This window comes from Dreissena polymorpha, chromosome 2, assembly GCF_020536995.1.
Source record: "Dreissena polymorpha isolate Duluth1 chromosome 2, UMN_Dpol_1.0, whole genome shotgun sequence".
Classification (NCBI taxonomy): Eukaryota; Metazoa; Mollusca; class Bivalvia; order Myida; family Dreissenidae; genus Dreissena; species Dreissena polymorpha.
The window spans coordinates 41,799,800-41,825,422 of record NC_068356.1 but is presented as its reverse complement, the minus strand read 5'-3'; the positions used below and the strand labels follow the sequence as shown (position 1 = coordinate 41,825,422).

Genomic DNA, 25,623 nt, shown 5'->3' with positions numbered 1-25,623 from the left:
GAGGAAGCTGAGTGCAACAATCTCCTGAAATTGCTATTGAGTCAACGATGATGCATAGGGTGACATCCACAGGGGCGATGTTAATACGGTAAAATACAGTAGCTTCTCTTGTCTTGTGTATATACTATGTGTGTTACAGCGTGAGAGCTAAGTAGTCTCAGTGTGCCTAAATAATTAGCTCCACTATTTACAAAATAGTCTGAGCTGTCTAACTCACGGAACTGTTTTATGAAAATTCTAAACAGCACATTTCTATCACATGTATTTGATTGCAATTTTACAAATTTGGTAGGTGTCATTGTCTAGTTCACAATCCAAGTTTTCAAAATTTGACTTGCACCGTAGCAGAAGTATGCTTATGTTGCTGCTTAATTAAACCTATTTATTTTGAGTTTGATTGCACCGAAAGCCAAAGGCTGATTGAAACGCGTCCAAGCCCGTTTCCAGGATATAATCCAGATTGAAAGGATATAATCCAGATTGACAAGAAAACAAATCAATCATATATAAGAGCTTAGTGAACATTGTGTTGCTGTGAATAAAAATTAGAACATGCATGTATATTATGTAACATCTTTGTTAAATGAAAACACTACTCATGTAAGGGTATGTTTACTATAGGTTTGAAATAAAAAACAAATTGTATTAAGGATAAATATATCTTAAAAATGGTAACTCTTACTTATTGTTGGATCCATTGTTCACTTTGTAGGGATTTATGAGACACCATAGCAGCAACAAGTTTTGTCTGACCATTGAAATAGTGTGCATATTACCCCATATTGCCATTTATCCACAAACCGAGTTAAATCAACCTAGCTTAGTCACTATTTGAGTTATTGCTGGATCCAGGTTTAAGTTTTCACTTACTTTTGTAGAGGTACACCACAATTTAAGTCTGGCAAAAATATTAAATAACATGCAAAATACCCCATATTACCCTCTATCCACATACAGAGTTCAATCAACCAAGCTTAAGTTGATTATGAGTTATAGCAGGATTCAGATTCTTTTGGAAAAGGGACGGAATCAAAACTATTATAATGTGTGTATTCCCATTATGGTCATATCTGCAAACCAAGTTTTATCAACCTAGCCAACACAATCAATTGATCTAGATTAAAGTTTTCATCTATTTCTGTATCCATATCATCTGTAAGCATAGCAACGACTTTTTTCATCTGACAAACAAATTAAATAACACATATTCTTCCTATATAGCCCTCTATCCACATACCAAGTTTCATCAACCGAACTTACGTACTTTTGAGTTTTCAAAGGATCTAGATATAAGTTTTCAGTTATTTCTGTAAGCATATCATCTGCTATCATAACAACAATAATTTTTATCTTACGAAAAATTAAATAACGTGCATACTTCCCATATAGTCCTCTATCCACATTACAAGTTTTATAAACCTAGATTAAGTTCTTTTTATTTTGTTATCGAAGGATTAAGATTCAGACGGACACACATAGGATATACCCATAATCCAGTCAGTTAACAATTGAAGTTGATAAAAAGAAGTAAAAAAAACGATAAAATGTAGACTGCATGGTCCAATTCAGAAAGAGGTACTGACTATGTGGGTGCTTTGTCCTGTTACAATCATAGAATATTTTTCTGAAGATTAACTTTAAAAGTGTAAGTTAAACAAGAAATGTGTCCACAGGACACGGATGCCCCCAACTGTAACTGTGTCACTACATAAAAGTATAACTGTGTAAACGATTGGTAGAAGTTATTAGCTTTTTTTCAAATCCTAAACGCAGATTTGGAACCTAAACACTGACCCTAAGTTCAAGGTCAAGGTCACAGGGGTCAAAATTTGTGTGCATATGGGAAGACCTTGTCCATATACACATGCATGCCAAATATGAAATTGCTATCAGAAGCGACATAGAAGTTATGAGCATTTTTCGAAATCTAAACGCAAAGTGTGAAGGACAGACGGACGGACAGACGAACGGACAATCCGATCACTATATGCCCTCCTTTGGGGGCATAAAAATGACTTAGAATATCAATATAAATCAGAAAGCCACATAAACTAGAGAGCGGACAACATGCTTAATCCTTGAAATGCACTAAGTGACCTAGTTTTTGACCCGGCATGACCCATATTCGAACTTGACCTAGATATTGTCTTGATACAACTTCTTACCAAGTTTAGTAAAGATCAGATGAAAACTACTTCAATTAGAGAGCGGACACCATGCTAAATCCTTGAAATGCACTAAGTGACCCAGTGACCTAGTTTTTGACAGGGCATGACCCATATTCGAACTTGACCTAGATAATGTCTTGATACAACTTCTGACCAAGTTTAGTAACGATCAGATGAAAACTACTTCAATTAGAGAGCGGACACCATGCTAAATCCATGAAATGCACTAAGTGACCCAGTGACCTAGTTTTTGACCCGGCATGACCCATATTCAAACTTGACCTAGATATTGTCTGGATACAACTTCTTACCAAGTTTGGTAAAGATCGGATGAAAACTATTTGAATTAGAGAGCGGACACGAAGTGTGACCGACCGACTGACCAACCGACCGACCGACGGACAGTGCGAAAACTATATACCCCCTTTTCTTCGAAATGGGGGCATAAAAAGTCAATAAACAATTGTAACATAGTATCATCTTCCCTTGAAACAAATGTAACACATTAATAAGTTAATGAAGATTAAGACGTCATAGTGTGTCTATACACAATAATAATGATTTAAAAATTCTAAACTTCTAGGTTTTCTAAAGAGTGCCTTAAACCTCAAAAAACAGTATACAGAGTTGAAAAGACGGCATGATAAGGAAATTATTATAACATTTAACTGTATAGTTCATTTTCTTTTTCCCTTGTATGTTCGTATGCATGTTTCAAAATATATACTTGTGTTTTGTTACCTAATACCACATTGTAAAAAAGAAATTATTTCTTAATGTGAATTCTTCATGAAATAAAGTTATTATTATTATTATATTATTATTATATATTTACAATAAATATACGGCTTACTCACTTCCCGAAATAACTTAACTGTACGTCATGGGAAATTCCCGTTGATGCCTTATCAGTTTACTTTCGATTTTACTCGAGACATAAACGGATATGATACACACATTTGAATAAAACTGTAAGTAATGTAAGCATTATTATTTAAAAAGTGTTTATTTAGCCATGCATTGTCTTTTGTGGAAATCGGATTTTTACAATAAGAAGTTATACTAGGAGGTATGCGAAATAGTTGACAATATAATTCATACGTGGGGTTCGAACTTGTTTACCGGTGAGATATTACCTGCTTGTAATGCTAATTGTTGGCGACTAGCAGTATATATAGATAGATAGATACTTTTAAAGACTCGATATTCAATTCAATTTTTTATAGCATTTATTAATAGTGAATTCCTATTGAAAATCCACACAGGTACTTGAAATATTTTTTGGTCCTTATATATATTATAAATATAAGGACAAAAAAAATCAAGTACCTGTGTATGCCCATGAGTAAATATTAGTCGCCACTACTAACTAGGTCGATAGAAATCACCATACCATCTACTTTTCAGTTTTGAACGTACGGCTTTTGATTTTAGAACACAATATGTGTAATGAAGATAATAACATGCTTCTTCATGAAATATTGATTAAGAATCATTCATTTATCAGAACTTGTCTGTACTTCACTGTACCTCGAGAGGTCAGCAAAGCTGCGTTTATATCGCGACAGCCAATGTTAGTTTTCAATTATTATCTACTCTTCAAAATCATAATCTAGATTTAATTTCCGAAACATCACATATTCGTGCAAAAAAGATGGGGCTTTTAAACGTTGAAAACCCATATACGTAGTAATGACCATTAAACAAACATTTCTTGAATAAACAGAAAATTCTCTACAATTGCATTTGATTTGTACCGTTCGAAATATTTAATAATAAATGCAAGTATCCGTTGTACTTATTATATGGATAATTTTATATACGCGTTCAATGGCTAATATAGATAATATTATGTAAGTTTTGGATAAAGATCAAGGTTATGCGAGGCTAGAACCATGGTAAGCCTCGCGCTACCATTGTTCGAGCCGAGCATGCAAAACTTGAGCTTTATCCATTTTATTCTATTTTATCCTATTATTTCCTCCCTTATCCCGTTAATAATTATCAAATATCGCATTTTTTGACAACTTTGTCCTAGTTGACAAACACGGATTCTGCATTTTTGGGAAAACCCCGAGTGTGATCTAAACAAGCGATAGTATAGAGCCCAAGTTTATAAGATCGTTGTTATACTATCGATTTGAATCTGGTAAAAGATCAAATATCGGTCAAACTATTATTGGATCTTGATATCAGTACATATCTGTCCATTGCAATGTATTATAATCATAAGAATCCTTATTCTTGTTTAGCCAACTGAAGTCTATAATTCCGACCTAATATTAGTTAAACTAGAATGACACATTGCAGCAACGTCATCTCTGCCATTTGTCATTTTGAATTGTAGTGGCCATGGGCGCGGCCGTACTGGAAGCAGTCAAGTCGTTCAAAGTAAAAGAGATATAGATTAATGCAATAAAAATCGTATTTGAGCCAGAGGGGCATTATCGTTATTTTGTCTTCATATAAGCGACATAAACACATTTTTAATGGATATTGAAGTCTATCTTAGACTTGAGTGCAGTACTGAGATCATAATTGATTCCTTGTATTACTTTCTTATATTATTTTTTTATTAGTTTAATAGCCAGTTTTTTACACAATTTGGATGAGGAAATTTAGCTCAACCGTTGCTCTCTTAAGTCTTCTGTGTAATTGAAGTTGTTTATATTTGACGTTTTGATAACTTTTACGATTTTTTTATCATGTGCACTTTATTGGAAAGAACAACATGTCACTGTTGCGACGTCTGACGTCATTGTTCCACGCAAAACTGTTTTTCTTATGGCAATGCTGAATTAAGCTTAGTTTATTCATCTGGATTTAACTTAAAGAACTTAACATGATAACAGGATAAAATAATTCAAACTGGGATTTATAATTAGATTATTGTTGTTTCAGGCAATAAAAGACTGGTATAATCGAGGTCATGTCAGCTCCACATTTCACCCGGCTGTCTGCTGGGCTTACCAGACTGAGAGAAAATGGGCACCTGTTGAACGCAAGCATTCCGACTCAGACTACCAGCGTTGCTCTTCACGGGGTTGTGATTGCATTGTTTTCACAACCGATACGACAAAAGTTGATCCAAACTGGAAAATGTGACCTGAGCTTAGTAGGTTACAGTCATGCAAGTGTAGACAATTTGGTACAATTTCTGTACGGAGGCAAGAGAACTATTGGGCCCGAATGCGGTGAAATAATTCAAACTCTTCATCTGGATTTGATATTTGATAAAACCATGTCCATTAATTTAGAATGTAAAGATCGTAAAAACTCAGAAGAAGATGCTAATTTAGAGTTTGAGAACCTCCGGAATCGTTCCTTTGAAACGGAAGTGCCATTGCTACTAAAAGCCACAAGACCATTAGCAGACGTCAAAATAAAAATTGCAACACATTTACATAGATGCCACAAAGTTATATTATCAGCAATTTCAGAATTCTTTGAAGTTATGTTTTCTTCAGGAATGAAAGAAGCCACAGATGAAATTATAACTCTTCAAGGGATCAAAAACAATGTCTTTAAGGATGTTTTAAATTATATTTATACAGGCCAGATTTCTGTAAACAGTGGAAATGCACAGGCTGTTTTATCAACAGCGGTATATCTTCAGATAACTTCATTGCAAAGTCTTTGTGAACATTTCTTACTACCGACTATTGACAATACCAACTGTGTTGAGCTTTGGAAATTTGCTGAAACATACAACTGTGTTCTTCTTCAAACAGGATGTTGGGACTACATACTGGACCACTTTCTTGAAATAAAAACATTGCTGGTAAAGCGATTGCAGTTAAATGACATTCAAAAGTTAATAAAAGATGACAATTTATATGTTAATAGTGAATATGATGTGCTTCAGTTTGTTTTGAAATGGATTATAAACAATAAAGGCTCTGGGTCTCTTGAAAATCTGCTTATGCACATAAGACTTTCACACTTAGAAACTGATGAGCTGCATCATCTTCTTCACCATAAATTTGTAGAAAAAAATCCCCAACTATGCGCACAAGTGAAAGAAACTATAGATATAAGGAATGAAACCATGTTTTCTCATCACCTACCACGTAAAGAAAAATGTTTGTTGGTAATTGGACACGACTTGTATGACAATATTGAAATACAATGCTACAGCTTGTCAGGCAAATCTTGGTATCGACTGAACTCCTTTCCGTCCTTTCTGTATACAAACTGTATGTCTAGGTCCGGGTGGTCATTTCTGTCCGGCTCTGCTTCCTGCTTTAACAAAACCAATGTCTATTTCACAGGTGGAGAAGAGAACCTTCGCAGCTTTTGCACGTATTCCGTTAAATCCAATTCCTGCTCAAAACTTGCTGAAATGAATGAGGAACGCTGTTGCCATGCTATAGGGTGTATAAATGATGTTGTATATGTTTTGGGTGGGAAACAATACTGGTATGGCCAGTATTTGGAGGGATGTGATCCACTATGCACTATTGAAAAATTTGACCACAAAGTAAACCAATGGATTACACTTAGTGTTACATTAAATATTCCAGTATTTAATTCAGCCTATGCTTGTGTTAAATCTAAAATATTTCTGTTTGGAGGTTCAAACGGAGAAGAATACTTGAAGGACATTCAGTGCTTTGATAGCGCGCTTGAGACGTGTACGACCTTGCACCATCAGCTTCCTATCCCTAACACATTCATCTTTGGAGCTGCCTGCACAAACAACAGCGATGTGTACATCGTTTGTGAAGATGGAAACGTTATCTTTTTCAACGAAGAAACATCACCACCGAAAGTGTTTTACAGGAAACAAACAAAATTTGTGACGTTGGGCGCCATCACTGTTTTCCATGAAAATAAGATCCTCGTCATGAGTGCTTATTATAATGATACCGTAGGGAGGTTTGATATTCTCTGCAAGAACTACGATTATTATGATGAAACAACACTTCCTTTTGAAGGCCACATTTATCCACTTTTTGCTGCTGTCATGCATGTAGATAAAATGTTTTTAGACCGAGGGCGTAAAGGCCCCATGTCGTTCAGGTACGGAATGAGATAATAACCTGTTATGTATATATTGTGTGATGTTTGTGTTAATGTGTTTATCAATGTATTTTCATTCTGTATGACACACACTTAAGGTGGTCAAAAAAAGAAGAAAAAATTCAATGTTTTACTACAAACATACACAAACTACATAGTTAACAAGTGTTTGAGCTCATGTGACCAGTTTCAAACTCGGCCGATATTTTATTTGAACAAATGTTCTGACCAGGTATCATTAAGATTTTGCAATAAACGTGGCGATTAAAGTGGCTACAATGTTTTACTATAGCCATATAAGGAAATCTGCCCCGCCCCATATTGGCCATTTTTTCAATGTACCAGAACTTCGAACTTGGTCGAGACATCATTAAAACAAATGTCCTGACCAAGTTTCCTTAAAATTGGACTACAACAGTGACTAAGAGTGTTACCAAGGTTTCAGTATAGTCATATAAAAAAAGCCCCTCCCGTTGGCGGCCAATTTTTTGGACTACAAAAACCATTTTCGACCTCAGCCGAAATAGCATAAGAACAAATAGGTGACTTCTAGATCGTTAACAATGTTTCACTACAACCATATAAAGAATATTTGTACATGAAACAGATGACTTCAAGGAGCTAAGTCTAGCCGATAATTTGTCAAAACATGACCGATTTAAATGCAGTTTTTGTTTGTATCTCCAAGAATACACATTCACAGATTCTGGCATGTATTGAAGTGTGTCAGTAAATGCCTTATATTGATAAATGTAAACATTGGATCTAAAAAGCTCCAGTAAAAAAAAAAGAAATAAGATAAAGAAAGAAAAAAAGTAACACTCATCTGGGCTCGAACCACTGACCCCTGGAGTAAAAGTCTAACGCTTATACCACTCGGCCATCCGTGCTATTACAATTATTTGGCCACGAGTTAGCTATGTCGTGGCCACGAGATAGAAAAACAGAGGAGTGCTTTTTTCTATTTCGTTTTGCATTTAGTGGAGGGCATCCATATGATGATACACACCAAATATAAACCAATGACACTTACGGTTTCAGAAAATAAGATGTTTACGTTTTTTACTATAAAATAATAGTTGAATCAGGTGATCCCAGATGCATGATATCAACAAGCTTTAAAGAGGAAACATTTTAATACTTTAATAAACTTTTAATATTGAACCCATGACCCGTGCGATTTCAGAGTGCAAGTTTCAAGCATACAAATTTAAATGACCCTACTTCAAAGCGTTCTCTATACATGATTGATAAATGCTCTACAGAAACACCAACACACCGACAGACAATTTGATCGAAGAGGGAAAGGGGCCAAGGTATACAACAAATATATGCATATTACTATAACTTAGTCAGAAGATTAATTTCTGCAGGCCATTCTTTCTAAATTGAATGTTTGAGGGCGGAATTTTATTTTATACCGCTAATTATTTGTATATACTATTCCCTAGAAAAGCGGTTTTATATACAAAAATAGGCGTGCAAACACATTTATAATGAGAAACTTCTTTTACTATGTGTAAAACAACCCTCTTTATTTAAACATCTTTAGCTCTGAAAAGAAGTTGACTGTATTATTGTATCATCGAAACTGGAAGGGCATTTGATAATCAAACCAAATGGTCATCAGCATGCAACAGTTAGAAGGGTTGACGTAGGAAACACATCAGACATTAGATACACTCTATGATGTTTTTTTCCGGTATTAAACAGGTTTTAATCGGAGATGAACAGGGATACTCCCCCCCCCCCCCCCCCTTGATACTCCCCCCCCCCCCCCGGACAGCGCTAGTCCTCGCATCCAGAACCCGGATAGAGCAAGCGCGACAAACTGCAGAACACTTCAACAACAACAATCATCTCAGCAGGGTTTGCAACATGACGATGGAGGAATCTGAGTGCAACAATCTCCTGAAATTGCTATTGAGTCAACGATGATGCATAGGGTGACATCCACAGGGGCGATGTTAATACGGTAAAATACAGTAGCTTCTCTTGTCTTGTGTATATACTATGTCTGTTACAGCGTGAGAGCTTAGTAGTCTCAGTGTGCCTAAATAATTAGCTCCACTATTTACAAAATAGTCTGAGCTGTCTAACTCACGGAACTGTTTTATGAAAATTCTAAACAGCACATTTCTATCACATGTATTTGATTGCAATTTTACAAATTTGGTAGGTGTCATTGTCTAGTTCACAATCCAAGTTTTCAAAATTTGACTTGCACCGTAGCAGAATTATGCTTATGTTGCTGCTTAATTAAACCTATTTATTTTGAGTTTGATTGCACCGAAAGCCAAAGGCTGATTGAAACGCGTCCAAGCCCGTTTCCAGGATATAATCCAGATTTCCAGGATATAATCCAGATTGACAAGTAAACAAATCAATCATAAGAGCTTAGTGAACATTGTGTTGCTGTGAATAAAAATTAGAACATGCATGTATATTATGTAACATCTTTGTTAAATGAAAATACTACTCATATAAGGGTATGTAAGGCTATAGGTTTGAAATAAAAAACAAATTGTATTAAGGATAAATATATCTTAAAAATGGTAACTCATACTTATTGTTGGATCCATTGTTCACTTTGTAGGGATTTATGAGACACCATAGCAGCAACAAGTTTTGTCTGACCATTGAAATAGTGTGCATATTACCCCATATTGCCATTTATCCACAAACCGAGTTTAATCAACCTAGCTTAGTCACTATTTGAGTTATTGCTGGATCCAGGTTTTAGTTTTCACTTACTTTTGTAGAGGTACACCACAATTTAAGTCTGGCAAAAATATTAAATAACATGCATATTACCCCATATTACCCTCTATCCACATACAGAGTTCCATCAACCAAGCTTAAGTTCATTATGAGTTATAGCAGGATTCAGATTCTTTTGGATAAGGGACGGAATCAAAACTATTATAATGTGTGTATTCCAATTATGGTCATATCTGCAAACCAAGTTTTATCAACCTAGCCAACACAATCAATTGATCTAGATTAAAGTTTTCATCTATTTCTGTATCCATATCATCTGTAAGCATAGCAACGACACTTTTTATCTGACAAACAAATTAAATAACACATATTCTTCCTATATAGCCCTCTATCCACATACCAAGTTTCATCAACCGAACTTACGTACTTTTGAGTTTTCAAAGGATCTAGATATAAGTTTTCAGTTATTTCTGTAAGCATATCATCTGCTATCATAACAACAATAATTTTTATCTTACGAAAAATTAAATAACGTGCATACTTCCCATATAGTCCTCTATCCACATTACAAGTTTTATAAACCTAGATTAAGTTCTTTTTATTTTGTTATCGAAGGATTAAGATTCAGACGGACACACATAGGATATACCCATAATCCAGTCAGTTAACAATTGAAGTGGATAAAAAGAAGTTGATAAAAAGAAGTAAAAAAAACGATAAAATGTAGACTGCATGGTCCAATTCAGAAAGAGGTACTGACTATGTGGGTGCTTTGTCCTGTTACAATCATAGAATATTTTTCTGAAGATTAACTTTAAAAGTGTAAGTTAAACAAGAAATGTGTCGACAGGACACGGATGCCCCCAACTGTAACTGTGTCACTACATAAAAGTATAACTGTGTAAACGATTGGTAGAAGTTATTAGCTTTTTTTCAAATCCTAAACGCAGATTTGGAACCTAAACACTGACCCTAAGTTCAAGGTCAAGGTCACAGGGGTCAAAATTTGTGTGCATATGGGAAGACCTTGTCCATATACACATGCATGCCAAATATGAAATTGCTATCAGAAGCGACATAGAAGTTATGAGCATTTTTCGAAATCTAAACGCAAAGTGTGAAGGACAGACGGACGGACAGACGAACGGACAATCCGATCACTATATGCCCTCCTTTGGGGGCATAAAAATGACTTAGAATATCAATATAAATCAGAAAGCCACATAAACTAGAGAGCGGACAACATGCTTAATCCTTGAAATGCACTAAGTGACCCCGTGACCTAGTTTTTGACCCGGCATGACCCATATTCGAACTTGACCTAGATATTGTCTTGATACAACTTCTTACCAAGTTTAGTAAAGATCAGATGAAAACTACTTCAATTAGAGAGCGGACACCATGCTAAATCCTTGAAATGCACTAAGTGACCCAGTGACCTAGTTTTTGACAGGGCATGACCCATATTCGAACTTGACCTAGATAATGTCTTGATACAACTTCTGACCAAGTTTAGTAACGATCAGATGAAAACTACTTCAATTAGAGAGCGGACACCATGCTAAATCCATGAAATGCACTAAGTGACCCAGTGACCTAGTTTTTGACCCGGCATGACCCATATTCAAACTTGACCTAGATATTGTCTGGATACAACTTCTTACCAAGTTTGGTAAAGATCGGATGAAAACTATTTGAATTAGAGAGCGGACACGAAGTGTGACCGACCGACTGACCGACCGACCAACCGACCGACCGACGGACAGTGCGAAAACTATATACCCCCTTTTCTTCGAAATGGGGGCATAAAAAGTCAATAAACAATTGTAACATAGTATCATCTTCCCTTGAAACAAATGTAACACATTAATAAGTTAATGAAGATTAAGACGTCATAGTGTGTCTATACACAATAATAATGATTTAAAAATTCTAAACTTCTAGGTTTTCTAAAGAGTGCCTTAAACCTCAAAAAACAGTATACAGAGTTGAAAAGACGGCATTATTCATAAACTGATTATTAATCAGTGCATTAATTAAAAAAATCTCAATACAAAGTAATAATGGACAATTGTAAAGTTCTAGCTTTTCATATTGGTATCAACTCTCAGAGGCCACTGTACTGAGCCCACGCACTGACATTATCCATGACGTGAGTATCTCCATATCACAGTTCTCTGAAAGACGTGACGGCCTGTTGGCAAGTCTGTGTTCCATATCGTTGATCTTCTGCATACAATCTTTAAAAAGTTCATCCCTTGACAGCTCGCCCTAATACATTAAGCAGAAAAACATAAATTTGTAACAAATCACCTTTCATTCACTATCATTCCTTTTGTAGTAACCATTTGATAATAAGGAGAATGTAGGTCATTACATTTTAATCTAAATATTCACATATATATTTTTATGGCCTTCTGCTGGCTAACACAATTGAATAACAAGATGAAAATCACCAGTCTTGCTTGCGGACTGCTCTAGGAGAAAACCTGTGGCATTCCGAGAACCCCTGCCTATTTCACATACAAGACTTGCAAAACATAGGGAAAAACAATTGAGTAATTGCATTAAACAACTAATAAGTTTTAATGAAATATTTTGAAAGCCAAGGAAATCCAACCAATTTGGTATGGTGAAAACCAACACAAATCACCTGCACCATGTAGGTTAGTATGGACAAGGTAGCCTCAGTGAAAATGGTATGAAATAATCACTGTGCTAACCAGACATCAAGCCTCAGACCCACTGCCAAATAATGATTACCCATTTCTAGACTGTTCATTATTACCTCAAGGGGTTGTGTCCGGACCCTCATGATGAAGTCCTTGATTGGTCCGGAGCATCTCACAGGCGGGGTCTTCCCTTGCAGGAGGTATTCCACACTGGCCAGCTTGTGGTAGATCTGAAAAGTAAAGTCTTGGAATTATTAAACTATAAACACATTCTAAACATTTTGTGCACAGCTGTTTTGTTACTTTACAACACTAGAAAAATAAGATGGCTATCATGGGATGTACAATACTGTAAAATATTGTTTCTTTTTAAATCACAACCATTTTTGGGTCATCTTAAGAGCGTTTTTCCGTTTACACTCAATCAAGGATTACAATAATTTTAAGTAAGGAAGTAAATTGTATACTTAAACATATACAAATAAATCGATTCTAATGTCACGGCTGTTTCACGTAATATATTGGCATTTTAAATCACAAATTGATGAAGAATCAACATATAAAAGTCCTAATTTTGATAAACAATTATAATGGTATTCTTTTCAATTCTATTATCATAATTGCCTCTCCTTCAGGGAAAACATAAAACAATTCAAATCCTAACAATACGGGTATTCAGAGAAAACCAAGAACAAATCAAAGTTTCAAAACTGTACTAGTAGACCTTATCTTGTTAACAACTGATTGCATTAATAATAACTAAATCTGATAATAATTTAAGCTAGATGTTAAACTCTAGGACCTGATAAAACAGTTTTCTCTCCTGAGGCATGTCTTTATGTTTCTCCCTTTTTATCATGTGCAGATTGTTCTTCACAAGCCCCATGTATTGCTGTATAGCAGTCTCGGACACAAACCGGTCCCGTTGTGAGGACAGTTCTGTCCACGCTGGACTCATGTAGTTATGGCCATCTTTGTACAGCAGCTGCAAGAAAGTCACATCAGTTAAAGATATAATGCAAACATCCAGTATTAAAGTAAATGGTCAACTACAGGGACTTTCTTACAAACTCAATACCATTTTCAGAAGTTTATAAGTTTACAGTGATTATACTTTCTATACAGGTTGGATTTAATTTCACCATTTTTGTGTATTTAAACATCCAGGACTAAACACTGAAGACAAATAACTACATTGAAAGTAATGCATACCTCAAGTATTACTACACTTCCTTTCAGTACCATTTCAGCAAAGCATCTGATTTCATAGGCACCATATTCTATCTGTTTTGTAGGACCCCTTGATTCAAAACTTTCTGGTAGCTTTTTGCAGGCAGTGAGATATTTCTGAAAGGTCATGTATAAAAACCAACATAAGCATTACACAGACACAAGACTATAACAGTTCTGACCAAACACAAATGATTAATTTACAAGAACTTTCAAGCAAGAAGTTCTTGCTCTCAAGAACTGATTTTCACACTTTTTAGGATGTTTTTACACCGTTGCTTCAGAATTCCGCGAGGTCTTTAATAGTGTCCATTTATTCAAGGCACATCTATCAAATGTTGCAAGGCATATACAAGCTCTTTTATTCACTGCCCTAGTTCCATCTATATATTTTTGGTTCAATCCTTATTGAAATAATAAATAATTATGATCAATTGTAAATATATTTATGTCTGTATCATTTCAATGCAAACTTGCCTCTGTTTTCTCTGCATATATAACCAGGTAGTCCACATCACTGGTGGGCGTGGACAAGCCATACATGAAGCTGCCTGCCTGAGTGATCAGTACAATCTGTGCAGGATCAAGGTTGGACACTGGGCCCCCTATCTTCTCCATCAGGCTACACATCTCTGTCAGGTCATCTGGCAGAACTGTGCAATCAAAATAACATGCATTCACAAACATTTTATGCAATGTGACCAGGTTTCATTAGGATTGAGTCATAAACATGGCCTCTAAGTGGTTACATTTTTTTCTCTCAGATTTGATCTGGTAACTTTGTTTTTGGATGCTCCTGAGCCAAAATCAAACTCTGCCTAGGTATTGCGCAGATCAACATTCTGACCAATTTCCCTCAAGGTTTGATACAAAATGTGGCTTTAAAAGTGATAACAAGCTTAAAGTTGATGACAAATGACTATTAACGCTAAACAACAGCTGACCATTAGCACTCTAGTGCACAGGTCAGATAAATAAAAGCTTTTTGTTACAAAAGAAGTTTCAAGGGCAAGAGTATACATTTGAATCTTACATTAACTTGTCCATTATAGGAAATTACCAGAGATATCATTATCATAATAGACTGTCCTAAAGGGCTGCTTTCTTTGGTAATCATTTACCCCTTAACCTGGCAGTGGCAGTTGGCGATGTTCTAAGAAATTCCATGCAAAAGGAATTCACTTTGCAGATAAAGCTTTTTCAATATGGCCCTTACCTCTGCTCAGTGAGAGAGGCCTTCCATGCAATCTCATTTGCATATGCCAATCCCCCACAATTCCTTGCACTTCCTCAGGTTTGCTATATACAGGGGCTGGTTCCTTGTTGAACTGTTCATACCACTCCAGAAGCAGGGTGAAAGCATCTTTCTTAGAAACATCTGGGTTCTTGAACAAACAAACTCTTCATTGGATCAAGTTACCATTACATATTGTTTTAGCTATTAATTTAAGATATGATAGTAAAGATGTTTTGAGGCAATTTTCTCTAACACAAAAGACAAATATTAATTCCTTGGACACAAAGTATAACATCTGTTTCATTTCTAATTCACAAACGTAATGCCACATAATCAAGATAAAACATTGCATTTTACAAACATATAAAACTATTTGAATAGTAAATGAACAGAATATCAGAGGTGTCCTTGACCAGAAGGTTCTGCTATTGATCTCAATGGAAGTAAGTAATGTTTGTTTTCAACCCTAAACAATACACACAATAATATAAAGATATTCATAATTATACTGATATCAAAGGAAAACAAATAGAAACAAAAAACCGTCGGATGCTCCCCAAAGGTTTTTTTTGTCACAATATTGCACTATATATTCAGATAAAAGGAAACATCTTGAGGGCACAGTAGTTGGGGGACAATAATTTTTTTATAGAAAATTTTAAAGGGCCATAACTCTGTGAAAAATCATCCGACCAGAACCCGCTGATAATATGCACATCCCCTCTTGGTAGTGAAGCTTCCCATAAAGTCTCATTGAATTCCGGTCATTAGTTGCTGAGAAATAGCCCGGACAAAAATTGTGCACGGACGGACACACGGACACACGGACGGACGGACGAAGCAGCCAATATATGCATAAAAAATATGTATTCACCTGTGTGATTAAACAAATGCCTAGCATATATGACCAAAAACCACCAAAAGTCAACGTTTGCATCATCTACCTGGTACATGGACTGCATGAAGGCCATGGCTCGCTTGCCGACATCAGGCAGTGGTGAGGTCTCATATGTACAAGGGCCAAAGCCTTTCACACTGTTGTACGCGTGATTCATCAGTCTGGATATATTTCATAATTGAACAAATAATTAACTTCTCCTAAATAAGAAGGATTAGGGTGGTTAGACATACAAAGATTTGAATCTATCCAGGTTAAAATCCATTTCATAATATCTTTTTTAATGAAACCCCCCCAAAATATGTGCCCATAGAAATAAATTCGGGTCGCCTAGATAAGAAAAGAGTGAACCAACCACTGAGCAAGCCGGACAGCCAACAACCAATGCAATAATTCATATCAATAATATTTAAACTAATTCTTTTCCAGGGCTCAGTTGGTCTAAGTCTTTACCCAGTAATCATTGTATACACAAAGTCTTAGAAAGTTTATGCACTGACATTGTGCAACTTATACGAGAGGTATGGGGAGAATGGCTGCAGAAATAATTTCAAGACCAATGCTCATAGAAGTAATGTGTAAGGGTAGGAACTGAACTCTGGATTGACAGTCCTATGCTTAACCATAACAGCTTGTGTTAGTTTTAGTAGTAAACAATATAATAAGCACCTAAAGGAATCGCACAGCTGCCTGAAAGTGGTTCCATCTGCCAATCTGAATTTCCCGTCCTTTCCTTTCTTGCCAATCCCTCCAACTGCCTGGCCACGACAAGCTTCCAGATAACATCGCAGACCTGTATTGAGAAGGCTTTAAATAAATACAATATTCACCACTAAATACTATTATTTGACAATACCCTCTCTAAGTAGATTTGTAAAGCCTTGCAAACTGTGGCTTTAAAGCCACACCAAAGTCGTTGAGATTACCAGTGTACAGAATGGTGTCTTCACAGGGAAGGTCTTGAATTTTTACAGTAAAAGGTCCTTCACACAGTTATTTCATACCTTTCTAAATCGCTAGTTAATTGTCCATCAAATCAAAAGATCAATAACAACATGAAATGCAACTTAGAAATCATATTATTTACAATGCCCGTAATTGATGTTAGACCAAACATTTCACTTTGGGTTAACCTCGTATGCATTGGGAGAATGAAGGAACGGACTGGCCAATCACTATATGCCATCCCACATCGGTACATGCTGGCAGCATAAAAATACTTGGTTGTTAACTTAGGGGTTTGTTAGCTTAGGCTAACATAGAGGGGGTCATCAGGTGACAAACAAGATGGCAACGTCCATGGCGAGACAGGTATATTTCGCCTTTTTATACCCTTTATTACTTTTATTAATTGTTTAAATAATAAAAAAATCTGATACGGCTGGAAAACGAGCAGCATTTAAACAATAAATACAAAAAATAAATGGTATAAAACAGAGAACAATACCTGTCTTGGCATGAATGTCGCGATGTTGTTTGTCATGTGATTACCCCATCAGGGCTAATATAGATGACATATTTACAAGAGCTCATTTTAAGATTAAAGAGTAACCACTTAACGTAACTAAACAACTGTAAGTTTGATGTATTTTCTATAAATACTCAAGTTAGTTTTATTAGTTTTTTTACCAGTGACATATTTATAGTGTAGGCTTTTCCCGAGTTGTTTCCAAGCTTCTGTCTGGTAGATTACAGCAGGCTCTGGGCAGTGCAGGGCCTCCACATTGCGTGTCCGGCCTTTACACAACGACTGCACAAAGTGGAACAGCTCACAGCCATACAGCCACTCCTGAAATCCACACAAAAACCCTTCATATGACAAAGCTGTGTGAAAACAGGGCTTAATGCATGTGCATAAAGTGTCATTCCCGATTAGTATGTGCAATCCGCACATGCTAATCAGGGACAATAATTTCCGCTTGTATGGCGTTTTTTGTTTAGATAAGTCTTTCCCTGGCGAAGATTTAGTTTAGGAAGAAAGTGTCCTCCCTGAGACGACACTTTATGCTAATGCATTAAGCCCTTTTTTCCCCCGAACAAAGCTCATGTTTTTGACAGCTTTCCTATGAAGAACTTTTTACATATATTGAAGGCTTGTGTCAAGTTGTATAACCACTTTCCTTTTCATATTGGGAGGTGTGGCTTTAATAAAATAGTAAAGTTTTATATTAACAGACATTTAGATGAAAGAAAGTCCTAAATAAACATGTACTATAGAGTATATTATCAGTACTTGTTTGATTTATTTGGCGTCATTTGCAACCAATAAATTTGTCATAAACTTTCTACTTATTAATTGTCTTCATATTTTGTGTATGCTACACATGTATTGTAATTGTTTTACTATGGAGATATTGTCCGGAAATGCACCTTGTCAACAATGCTAGTCTTTTCCACAACATGGCTGCTGACTGGTGCACAAAAGCTCCTGAGGCTTGACTGGTACACCACAAACAGTGTGTTGTATTTGGCCTGCTCCCCTCTCTCCTGTTGAGTGCAGGCATACCACGGGCATGTCAGAAGGCATGCATACACTACATCAACACCTGTCCCTGTGAACAATATAGTGAACCCATTAGCCTTGCTCTGGGAAAACAGGGCTTAATGCATGTGCATAAAGTGTTGTCCCAGATTATCCTGTGCAGTATGCCCAGGCTAATCAGGAACAAAACTTTCCACCTTGACTGGATTTTCGTTTGGAACAGACTTCTTTAAACTAAAAACTATATAAAAGCTAAAAGTGTCGTTCCTGATAAGCCTACGCATTAAGCCTAGTTTTCCAAGAGTGCAGCTCACATGCATAAGACCACACTGACTTGATTCTATATTGAGCTAATGAGCCTTGCTCTGTGAAAAAGGGGTTTGATGCCTGTGCGTAAAGTGTTGTCCCAGATAAGCTTGTGCAGTTTGCACAGTCTAATTAGGGATGACAATTTCTGCTTTTATATTTTTTATTTAAAGAAAATCTCTTCTTAGCAAAAATCCAGTTTAGGCATAAAGTGTTGTCCCTATTAAGCCTGTGCATATTGCACAGGCTAATCTGGGACGACACTTTACGCACATGCATGAAACCCCCTTTTCAAAGAGCATGGCTTAAATTAATGTAAGTGTAATTACCCTGTTATATTTTAAGAACAATTCATCACCAATTTATGTTCACCATGAGAAAAGCTGATTCTAAAACATAAAAAAGTTCTTAAAATCAGAAAGGGACAAATGGCTTTATTATGGTTTAGTTCTTTTTGTAATTATAGTGTGCAGCAATTCTAAATAAAAAGGCCACCTACTGTGTAACAATATGCTCCACTAGTGATAATATTTATCTGTTTTGCAATTAAACGTTTGCATAATCTTTTACCACTTCCATCAATAAGTTGTGTTTTGTATTGTCACCATGTTCTTCATAACAAAATAATGTATTTGTGTTAAAATTAAAAACATCCTATTGCATGGGAATATGTAAAAATCATTCAAGTTTGCGCTACCTGTGTCTATTAATTTTTACTTAACATATTCATCTCAGCACTAATTATCAGGTATAAAATATATTTAAAAACAAGAAATATGTGTTTGTCAGAAACACTATGTCCCCTTCTGCGCCGCTTTGATTTTTTTAGATTTTGGCCACATATACATGACCTCTGTCCTTGAAGGATGACCTTGACCTTTTACCACTCAAAATGTGCGGCTCCATGAGATACACATACATGCCAAATATCAAGTTGGTATCTTCAATATTGCCAAAGTATTCATAAAATGAGCGATTTTGGCCACATATACATGACCTCTGACCTTGAAGGATGACCTTGACCTTTTACCACTCAAAATGTGCGGCTCCATGAGATACACATACATGCCAAATATCAAGTTGGTATCTTCAATATTGCCAAAGTATTCATAAAATGAGCGATTTTGGCCACATATTTGACCACTGACCTTGAAGGATTACCTTGACCTTGACCTTTCACCACTCAAAATGTAAGCTCCATGAGATACACATGCATGCCAAATATAAAGTTGCTATCTTCAATATTGCAAAAGTATTCATAAAATGAGCGATTTTGGCCACATATATTTGACCTCTGACCTTGAAGGATGACCTTGACCTTGACTTTTCACCACTCAAAATGTGCAGCTCCATGAGATACACATGCATGCCAAATATCAAGTTGCTATCTTGAATATTGAAAAAGTTATTGCAAATGTTAACGTTGGAGCAAACAGACCAACGTACAGACCAACAGACAGGGCAAAAACAATATGTCCCCCACTATAGTGGGTGGGGGACATAAAAAAAATTTGTTACTTATATTCACTATAGCTACTGTATGAAAAACCTTAACAAATGTCCTAACCACATGCTATTTATGAACAGACCTTCAAAAGTTTTCTGAATTAAATCTTGAAATTTAAGGCAAACATCTTTTTCCATGGATGATGGGATGTGCATCAAGGTCAGTTGCTTAAGCTCCACAAGGAAATCCTCTTTGACCTCTGGAGCTTTGACCTTCACCTCTGACCCTTCAAGGCTGGACTTGATAGATTTCAGGTCATCCAGGCAATCCATACACTTTTGGAACACTGAAATAAGTTTATAAGATCAATAACTCTAATGAAAGAAATAATACAAACAATAAAATTAAAAATAATTATTATCTATTTAATAATTTAATTTATGACAAATTGGTCTATAATATTATATTTTTTGTCTTATTAAATTTTGCTAAAGCTGTACCGTACTTCTACAAAAAATGGCCTTTCAACAAAAATTACAAATAAGAATGTTTACTGTGAGAACCTGATATGGCATCACTCAAATATCAACACAGCAGTTATGCTTCAACCAATATGTGCCTTTTATCACTGATCCACACATTTTATGTGATGTAAAAAAAGGGTGTGACACAAGAAATGATACTGAAAACTTAATTTTACTTTCTTGCGTGCCTAATTGTTCTTCACTACAGTTTCATGATGATATTACAACATGTTTAGAGGCTATTGTCAGCACAACTGCAGGAATGCTACCCCTGCAAACCTTGTTATCTCCACGTTTTTCGGAGAAAAAGTGGGGATATTGTGGTGATGTGCGTCTGTCTGTCCGTCCGTCTGTCTGTCCTGGCCACCTGCTCCTCCTACACTATTAGCACTAGAACCTTGAAACTTACATACATGGTAGCTATGAGCATATGTGCCACGGTGACAGTGACGGAATTTTGATCTGACCCCTAGGTCAAAAGTTATGGCATCAAGTCGCCGTGGTGTAATGGATATGGTGTCCGCCTAGCGACCGGGAGGTCACGGGTTCGATCCCCACCGCGGGAGCGTTCTTTAGATCTCTCCAAAGACACCAAGTACTGGTTCTAGGCCCAGGAAACGGACTTGAGAGCGTTTATATAAGCCTTGGGCTTTCGATGCAATCGAGCTAAAATAAATAGGTTTAAACTAAAAGTTATGGGGGTTGGGGCGGGGCCGGGTCAGAGATTTTCACTCATTTTTTTATGTTATTTTACATTAAATTCTTCATTTCTGCACTGATTTACTTCAAATTGATACTGAGCCTCTCTTATGACAATACGGTCAATCTCAACTATGCATGGCCCCATTACCAACCCTGGGGCGCCCCGGCCACATAGGCCATGCCCACCCAAAATTGCCTCTTACTATAATTTCTACATTTCTACACCGATTCACTTCAAATTGATACTGAACCTCTCTTATGACAATACGGTCAATCTCAGCTATGCATGGCCTCATTACCAACCCTGGGGCGCCCCGCCCACATAGGGCGTATTCACATAGGGCACGCCCACATAGGCCACGCCCACCCAAAATTGCCTTTTACTATAATTTCTTCATTTCTAAACCGATTCACTTCAAATTGATACTGAACCTCTCTTATTACAAAACAGTTAATCTCAACTATGCATGGCCCCATTACCAACCCTGGGGCACCCCGCCCACATAGGCCACGCCCACCCAAAATTGCCTTTTACTATAATTTCTTCATTTCTACACTGATTCACTTCAAATTGATACTGAACCTCTTTTATGACAATACAGTCAATCTCAACTATGCATGGCGCCATTACCAACCCTGGGGCGCCCCGCCCACTCAAAATTGCCTTTTACTATAATTTCTTCATTTCTACACCGATTTACTTCAAATTGATACTGAACATCTCTTATGACAATACGGTCAATCTCAACTATGTATGGCCTCATTACCAACCCTGGGGCGCCCCGCCCATAATAGGCCACACCCACCCAAAATTGTCTTTTACTATAATTTCTTCATTTCTGCACCGATTCACTATTAATTGATACTGAACTTCTCTTATGACAATACGGTCAATCTCAACTATGCATGGCCCCATTACCAACCCTGGGGCGCCCCTGGGTCAAACATGCGGCGTTGGGATACGCTTCGGCCTCTGCCGCGCCATTTCTAGTTTCCACTGTTAAAAGTAACCGCTATAAATTATGCCTTTTCAGACAGATCAAAAATGTAAGGATGTAAAACCTGCAGAACAACCTGCTGACAAAATCAGGTTGCCTTTTCTAAATTTCTAGTTGCACCTTTTTTTTACAGTAAACGCTACCAAGACATGATTTTTTGCAAAATATATTTTAACAAGAGCACCGCTAAACAGGTGCCAACGCTTGGTTGCTGGTGCAGTTTTGAATAAATGAGAGCTTGTCAGATTATTTTTTTTACAGTGACCTTGACCTTTGACCTAGTGACCCAAAAATGGGTGTGGCGTGTAGAACTCATCAAGGTGCATCTACATATGAAGTTTCAAAGTTGTAGGTGGAAGCACTTTGTTTTTAGAACAAATGTAAAGGTTTTAGCACTGCGGATGCCGAAAACAGCCAAGCTAAAAATTAAGCTATTTTGATATATTGTGGGAAGATAAAGGAAGATGATGTAAATATTAACACTACAGGCACTCATTTTGACTTGTTACCGTTACAAACAGTATGATCAATGTGTGATATAGAATCAAGCATTAACAGTCTACCAGTAATCCATTGCTTCCTGACAATGCTTTGCACCTAGCTGTTACAACATCAAGTCAATGTCTGATCTTAAAATAAGGTCTTTGAATAAAGTAAGTACTTTGGACATCATATGCTCCTCAAGCCAAATTTGAGTTGTTCATATGAATTTTATACCACTGACATTATCTACACCAACAATGTTCGTAATGTCAGTAGAATTCCTGCACTCAACTGTTAGACCCTACCCTGTTTTCTTTGTGGCATATCACAAGTAAATATTAAACACACCCAATGGTTTGTTTTATAAATTTTAGGTACTGTAAATATTTCCTAGATTGACGTACCTTCAAAATTGATGCCATGTTTGACATCTTTCAGTTCCAGGTACAGCCTCTCCATGGCTTGGACAGCCTCTGTTGCATGATGTAGTGTGTCGATGGTGCTCATAGTTTCCTGACCCAACCAGACTCTGTATGTATAATGGCCAAAACAAGACTGCTGGAACTGTATAGGAGAAAATGGAGCTTAAAGCATGTGCGTAAAGTACTCTTTCAGATAAGCCTTTGCAGTCCGCAGAGGCTCAATCAAGCACGACACATTAGGCTTAAACTTGATTTTCATTAAGAAGAGACTTTGTTTACACGAAAAATACAAGCAAAGCAGAACGTGTCATCCCTGATTAGCCTAAGCAGACAGGCTGGCTTGTATGTTCACTTAACCACAATGTCACAGAGAAAATCTGTCTACGTATATGTTTTATAAGTGTTTTGTATCTTAATACATGTCTGTGCATTACCAGCAACTTCACAGTAGCCCATCGCTTTACTAACCAAATTTCCTGATGCTGTTTTGCAATACAAACTGTATTTCACAAACTTTTATAAACTGTGTTAAATACAGATAACCATGTCTTTATTTTGTTTTGTAATTCTCGCTCATATTTTTGAGTATCCAGTGACCTAAATAAAAAAAATGCCAAAAGTACGGACAATGCTCTGAGATTCAGGACTTAAAGTTCATATGTATGATTAAAAGGAAAAACTAAAAATTTGTCACTGATGACCCCACAACATACATTTGGACAAACAGACAAATCCACTAAATATTCCACAGTGCACAAAAAGACAAAGGACCAAAACAGGTATCAATCAAAATTCCATCTATAATGATATTCTATACAATCAGCTGTGAAAGTTTGAGAACATTTGGTCAAGCATTGAGAGATCTTGAATACATTCAGTATTAGAAATATTTATCACAACATGAATCATCATCATCAATATATGTAACACAACACTTCAATGGCGCTGCTTCATCAGAATATACGATCTAATGTTGTTCAAACTTTTTGTAAGTTCACTTGAAAGTTTTATAAGACTTTGAATGGCCTTTTGGTGTCATTCCAATCATTATGAATTTCAGCCAATTGTAATGAAATGAAATTGATAATCTAAGCCTATAGTTTTCGCAATTCAGATCTCTATTTCCAATATAGATCATTGCTCATACCACATGTAATTGTATAATGTAACAAAAACTCTCCAGGAAATGTATAGACAGTTTTGTAGTAGAAACCAAAACAGGTCATTTGGTGTAAAAATGGCTGCATGAGCAACTGCAATTCCCATGTAGGTCTCGACTATAATGGTAGGACAACAAAAATAAAGGTCTGGACAAGTAAACAAACAATCTGCAAGTTAAAAGGAATAATGGAAAAAACTTAAGTTTGTCTTTTTATTTAATCATGTAGTAGGACTGGTTTCTTCCATTCATTCCAGTTACTGCCCTTTAAATGGGAACTTCATATCTTAATATGTAATTCACTTAAGAAAATTGGATAAAATATTTTATAATTATATGCTGTGGTCGATAAATCATCACTCGCTATTATATTTTGTATTATAATGTTAATAATATGATATATGTCAATTATATCACTGTTGTATGCACTGATTGTACCAACCACATCAAAATTGAAAAACCTTTCAATAACAATGAAATAGATGGAAATAATAATTCAAAATTTGTCCCAACTTGTGTGAGTCTAATTAATTAATTAGGTAGAAGTGCTGTGACACACTCTAAGCCCTCACATAATGTAACCTCTAGTTGGGAAGGACCTCGTAAAGTTCAAAATACACACACACTGTATGAGAGACATAGATGTAAGTCTTTGTTGCAATTATCCAACTCCCAGCTATTGACCCTACGGGTACCTGGGCTGAGCTGTATGTATATACAAACTCAGAGCATTCAAGTTCAATTTCAAGAAGAACTAATGTAAGTCTCAGCCTGTAGTTCGATGTGTTTGTAATTCTGGAGTTAAGCTTCTGCTGAAATCCTGAATAAGGATAAAGTCCGGTATATTGGTAACACGTTTATAACAATTAAGGGTAAAAATAAAATAAAAGACATAGCAAATAACTATCTATCTATCTATCTTTCAATACTGCCTTATAACTTACTTACTTAGTTCTTTATCTTTAGCACGTTACATTTAAGGATGATGGTCAGTATTTTTTGGCACGACAAGTGTTCGAAAGCTTACACATACCTTTAATAGAACATGTGACAATAAAACAATATAATAAATTTTAAGTAGTAATCATGTCAATAAATGGCAGTATTGCACACCCATGTTGTCATCTATTTCGGTAAATGTTTACATTAACA

General features: G+C 36.2%; 3 protein-coding genes across 17 annotated transcripts in view; 2 read left to right on the top strand and 1 right to left on the bottom strand.

The window, feature by feature from the left end:
* Positions 1–7,240, top strand: part of LOC127866769 (kelch-like protein 21) — a 141,268-nt gene extending 134,028 nt beyond the window's left edge. For 5 of the 9 annotated variants that reach the window (XM_052407564.1, XM_052407561.1, XM_052407568.1 and 2 more), the window contains one exon: positions 5,070–7,240. In XM_052407564.1, the coding sequence (XP_052263524.1) occupies positions 5,098–7,206 (2,109 nt within the window). In that variant the 5' untranslated portion in view covers positions 5,070–5,097 and the 3' untranslated portion in view covers positions 7,207–7,240. Of the gene's footprint in view, positions 1–3,052; positions 3,293–4,502; positions 4,560–5,069 lie in introns of those variants that run through there. The other 4 variants (XM_052407563.1, XM_052407562.1, XM_052407565.1 and 1 more) reach the window with 4 other exon arrangements.
* Positions 1–7,462, top strand: part of LOC127866768 (kelch-like protein 26) — a 17,440-nt gene extending 9,978 nt beyond the window's left edge. Inside the window, exon 3 of the transcript XR_008043096.1 lies at positions 7,289–7,462. The gene's annotated coding sequence lies outside the window, so the exon portion shown is untranslated. The remainder of the gene's footprint in view (positions 1–7,288) is intronic.
* LOC127866775 (uncharacterized) lies at positions 2,099–25,623 on the bottom strand. Of its 7 annotated transcripts, none has more exons than XR_008043097.1 (14): positions 25,420–25,610; positions 23,295–23,454; positions 20,326–20,529; positions 18,319–18,500; positions 17,578–17,737; positions 16,618–16,741; positions 15,995–16,109; positions 15,030–15,198; positions 14,291–14,466; positions 13,796–13,930; positions 13,386–13,568; positions 12,700–12,813; positions 11,194–12,182; positions 2,099–2,411 (listed from the first exon to the last, which is right to left on the bottom strand). XR_008043097.1 is itself a non-coding variant. In XM_052407577.1 (13 exons), exons 2-13 carry the CDS (start codon positions 23,395–23,397, stop codon positions 12,012–12,014), a joined length of 1,836 nt encoding a protein of 611 aa, XP_052263537.1. In that variant the 5' UTR covers positions 23,398–23,454; positions 25,505–25,623; the 3' UTR covers positions 10,111–12,011. The 7 variants fall into 7 exon arrangements, 4 of the variants coding, with proteins under 4 accessions (XP_052263537.1, XP_052263536.1, XP_052263535.1 ...); XR_008043099.1 differs by having other exon boundaries at positions 2,099–2,254; positions 11,508–12,182; XR_008043098.1 differs by lacking the exon at positions 2,099–2,411 and having other exon boundaries at positions 10,111–11,350; positions 11,508–12,182.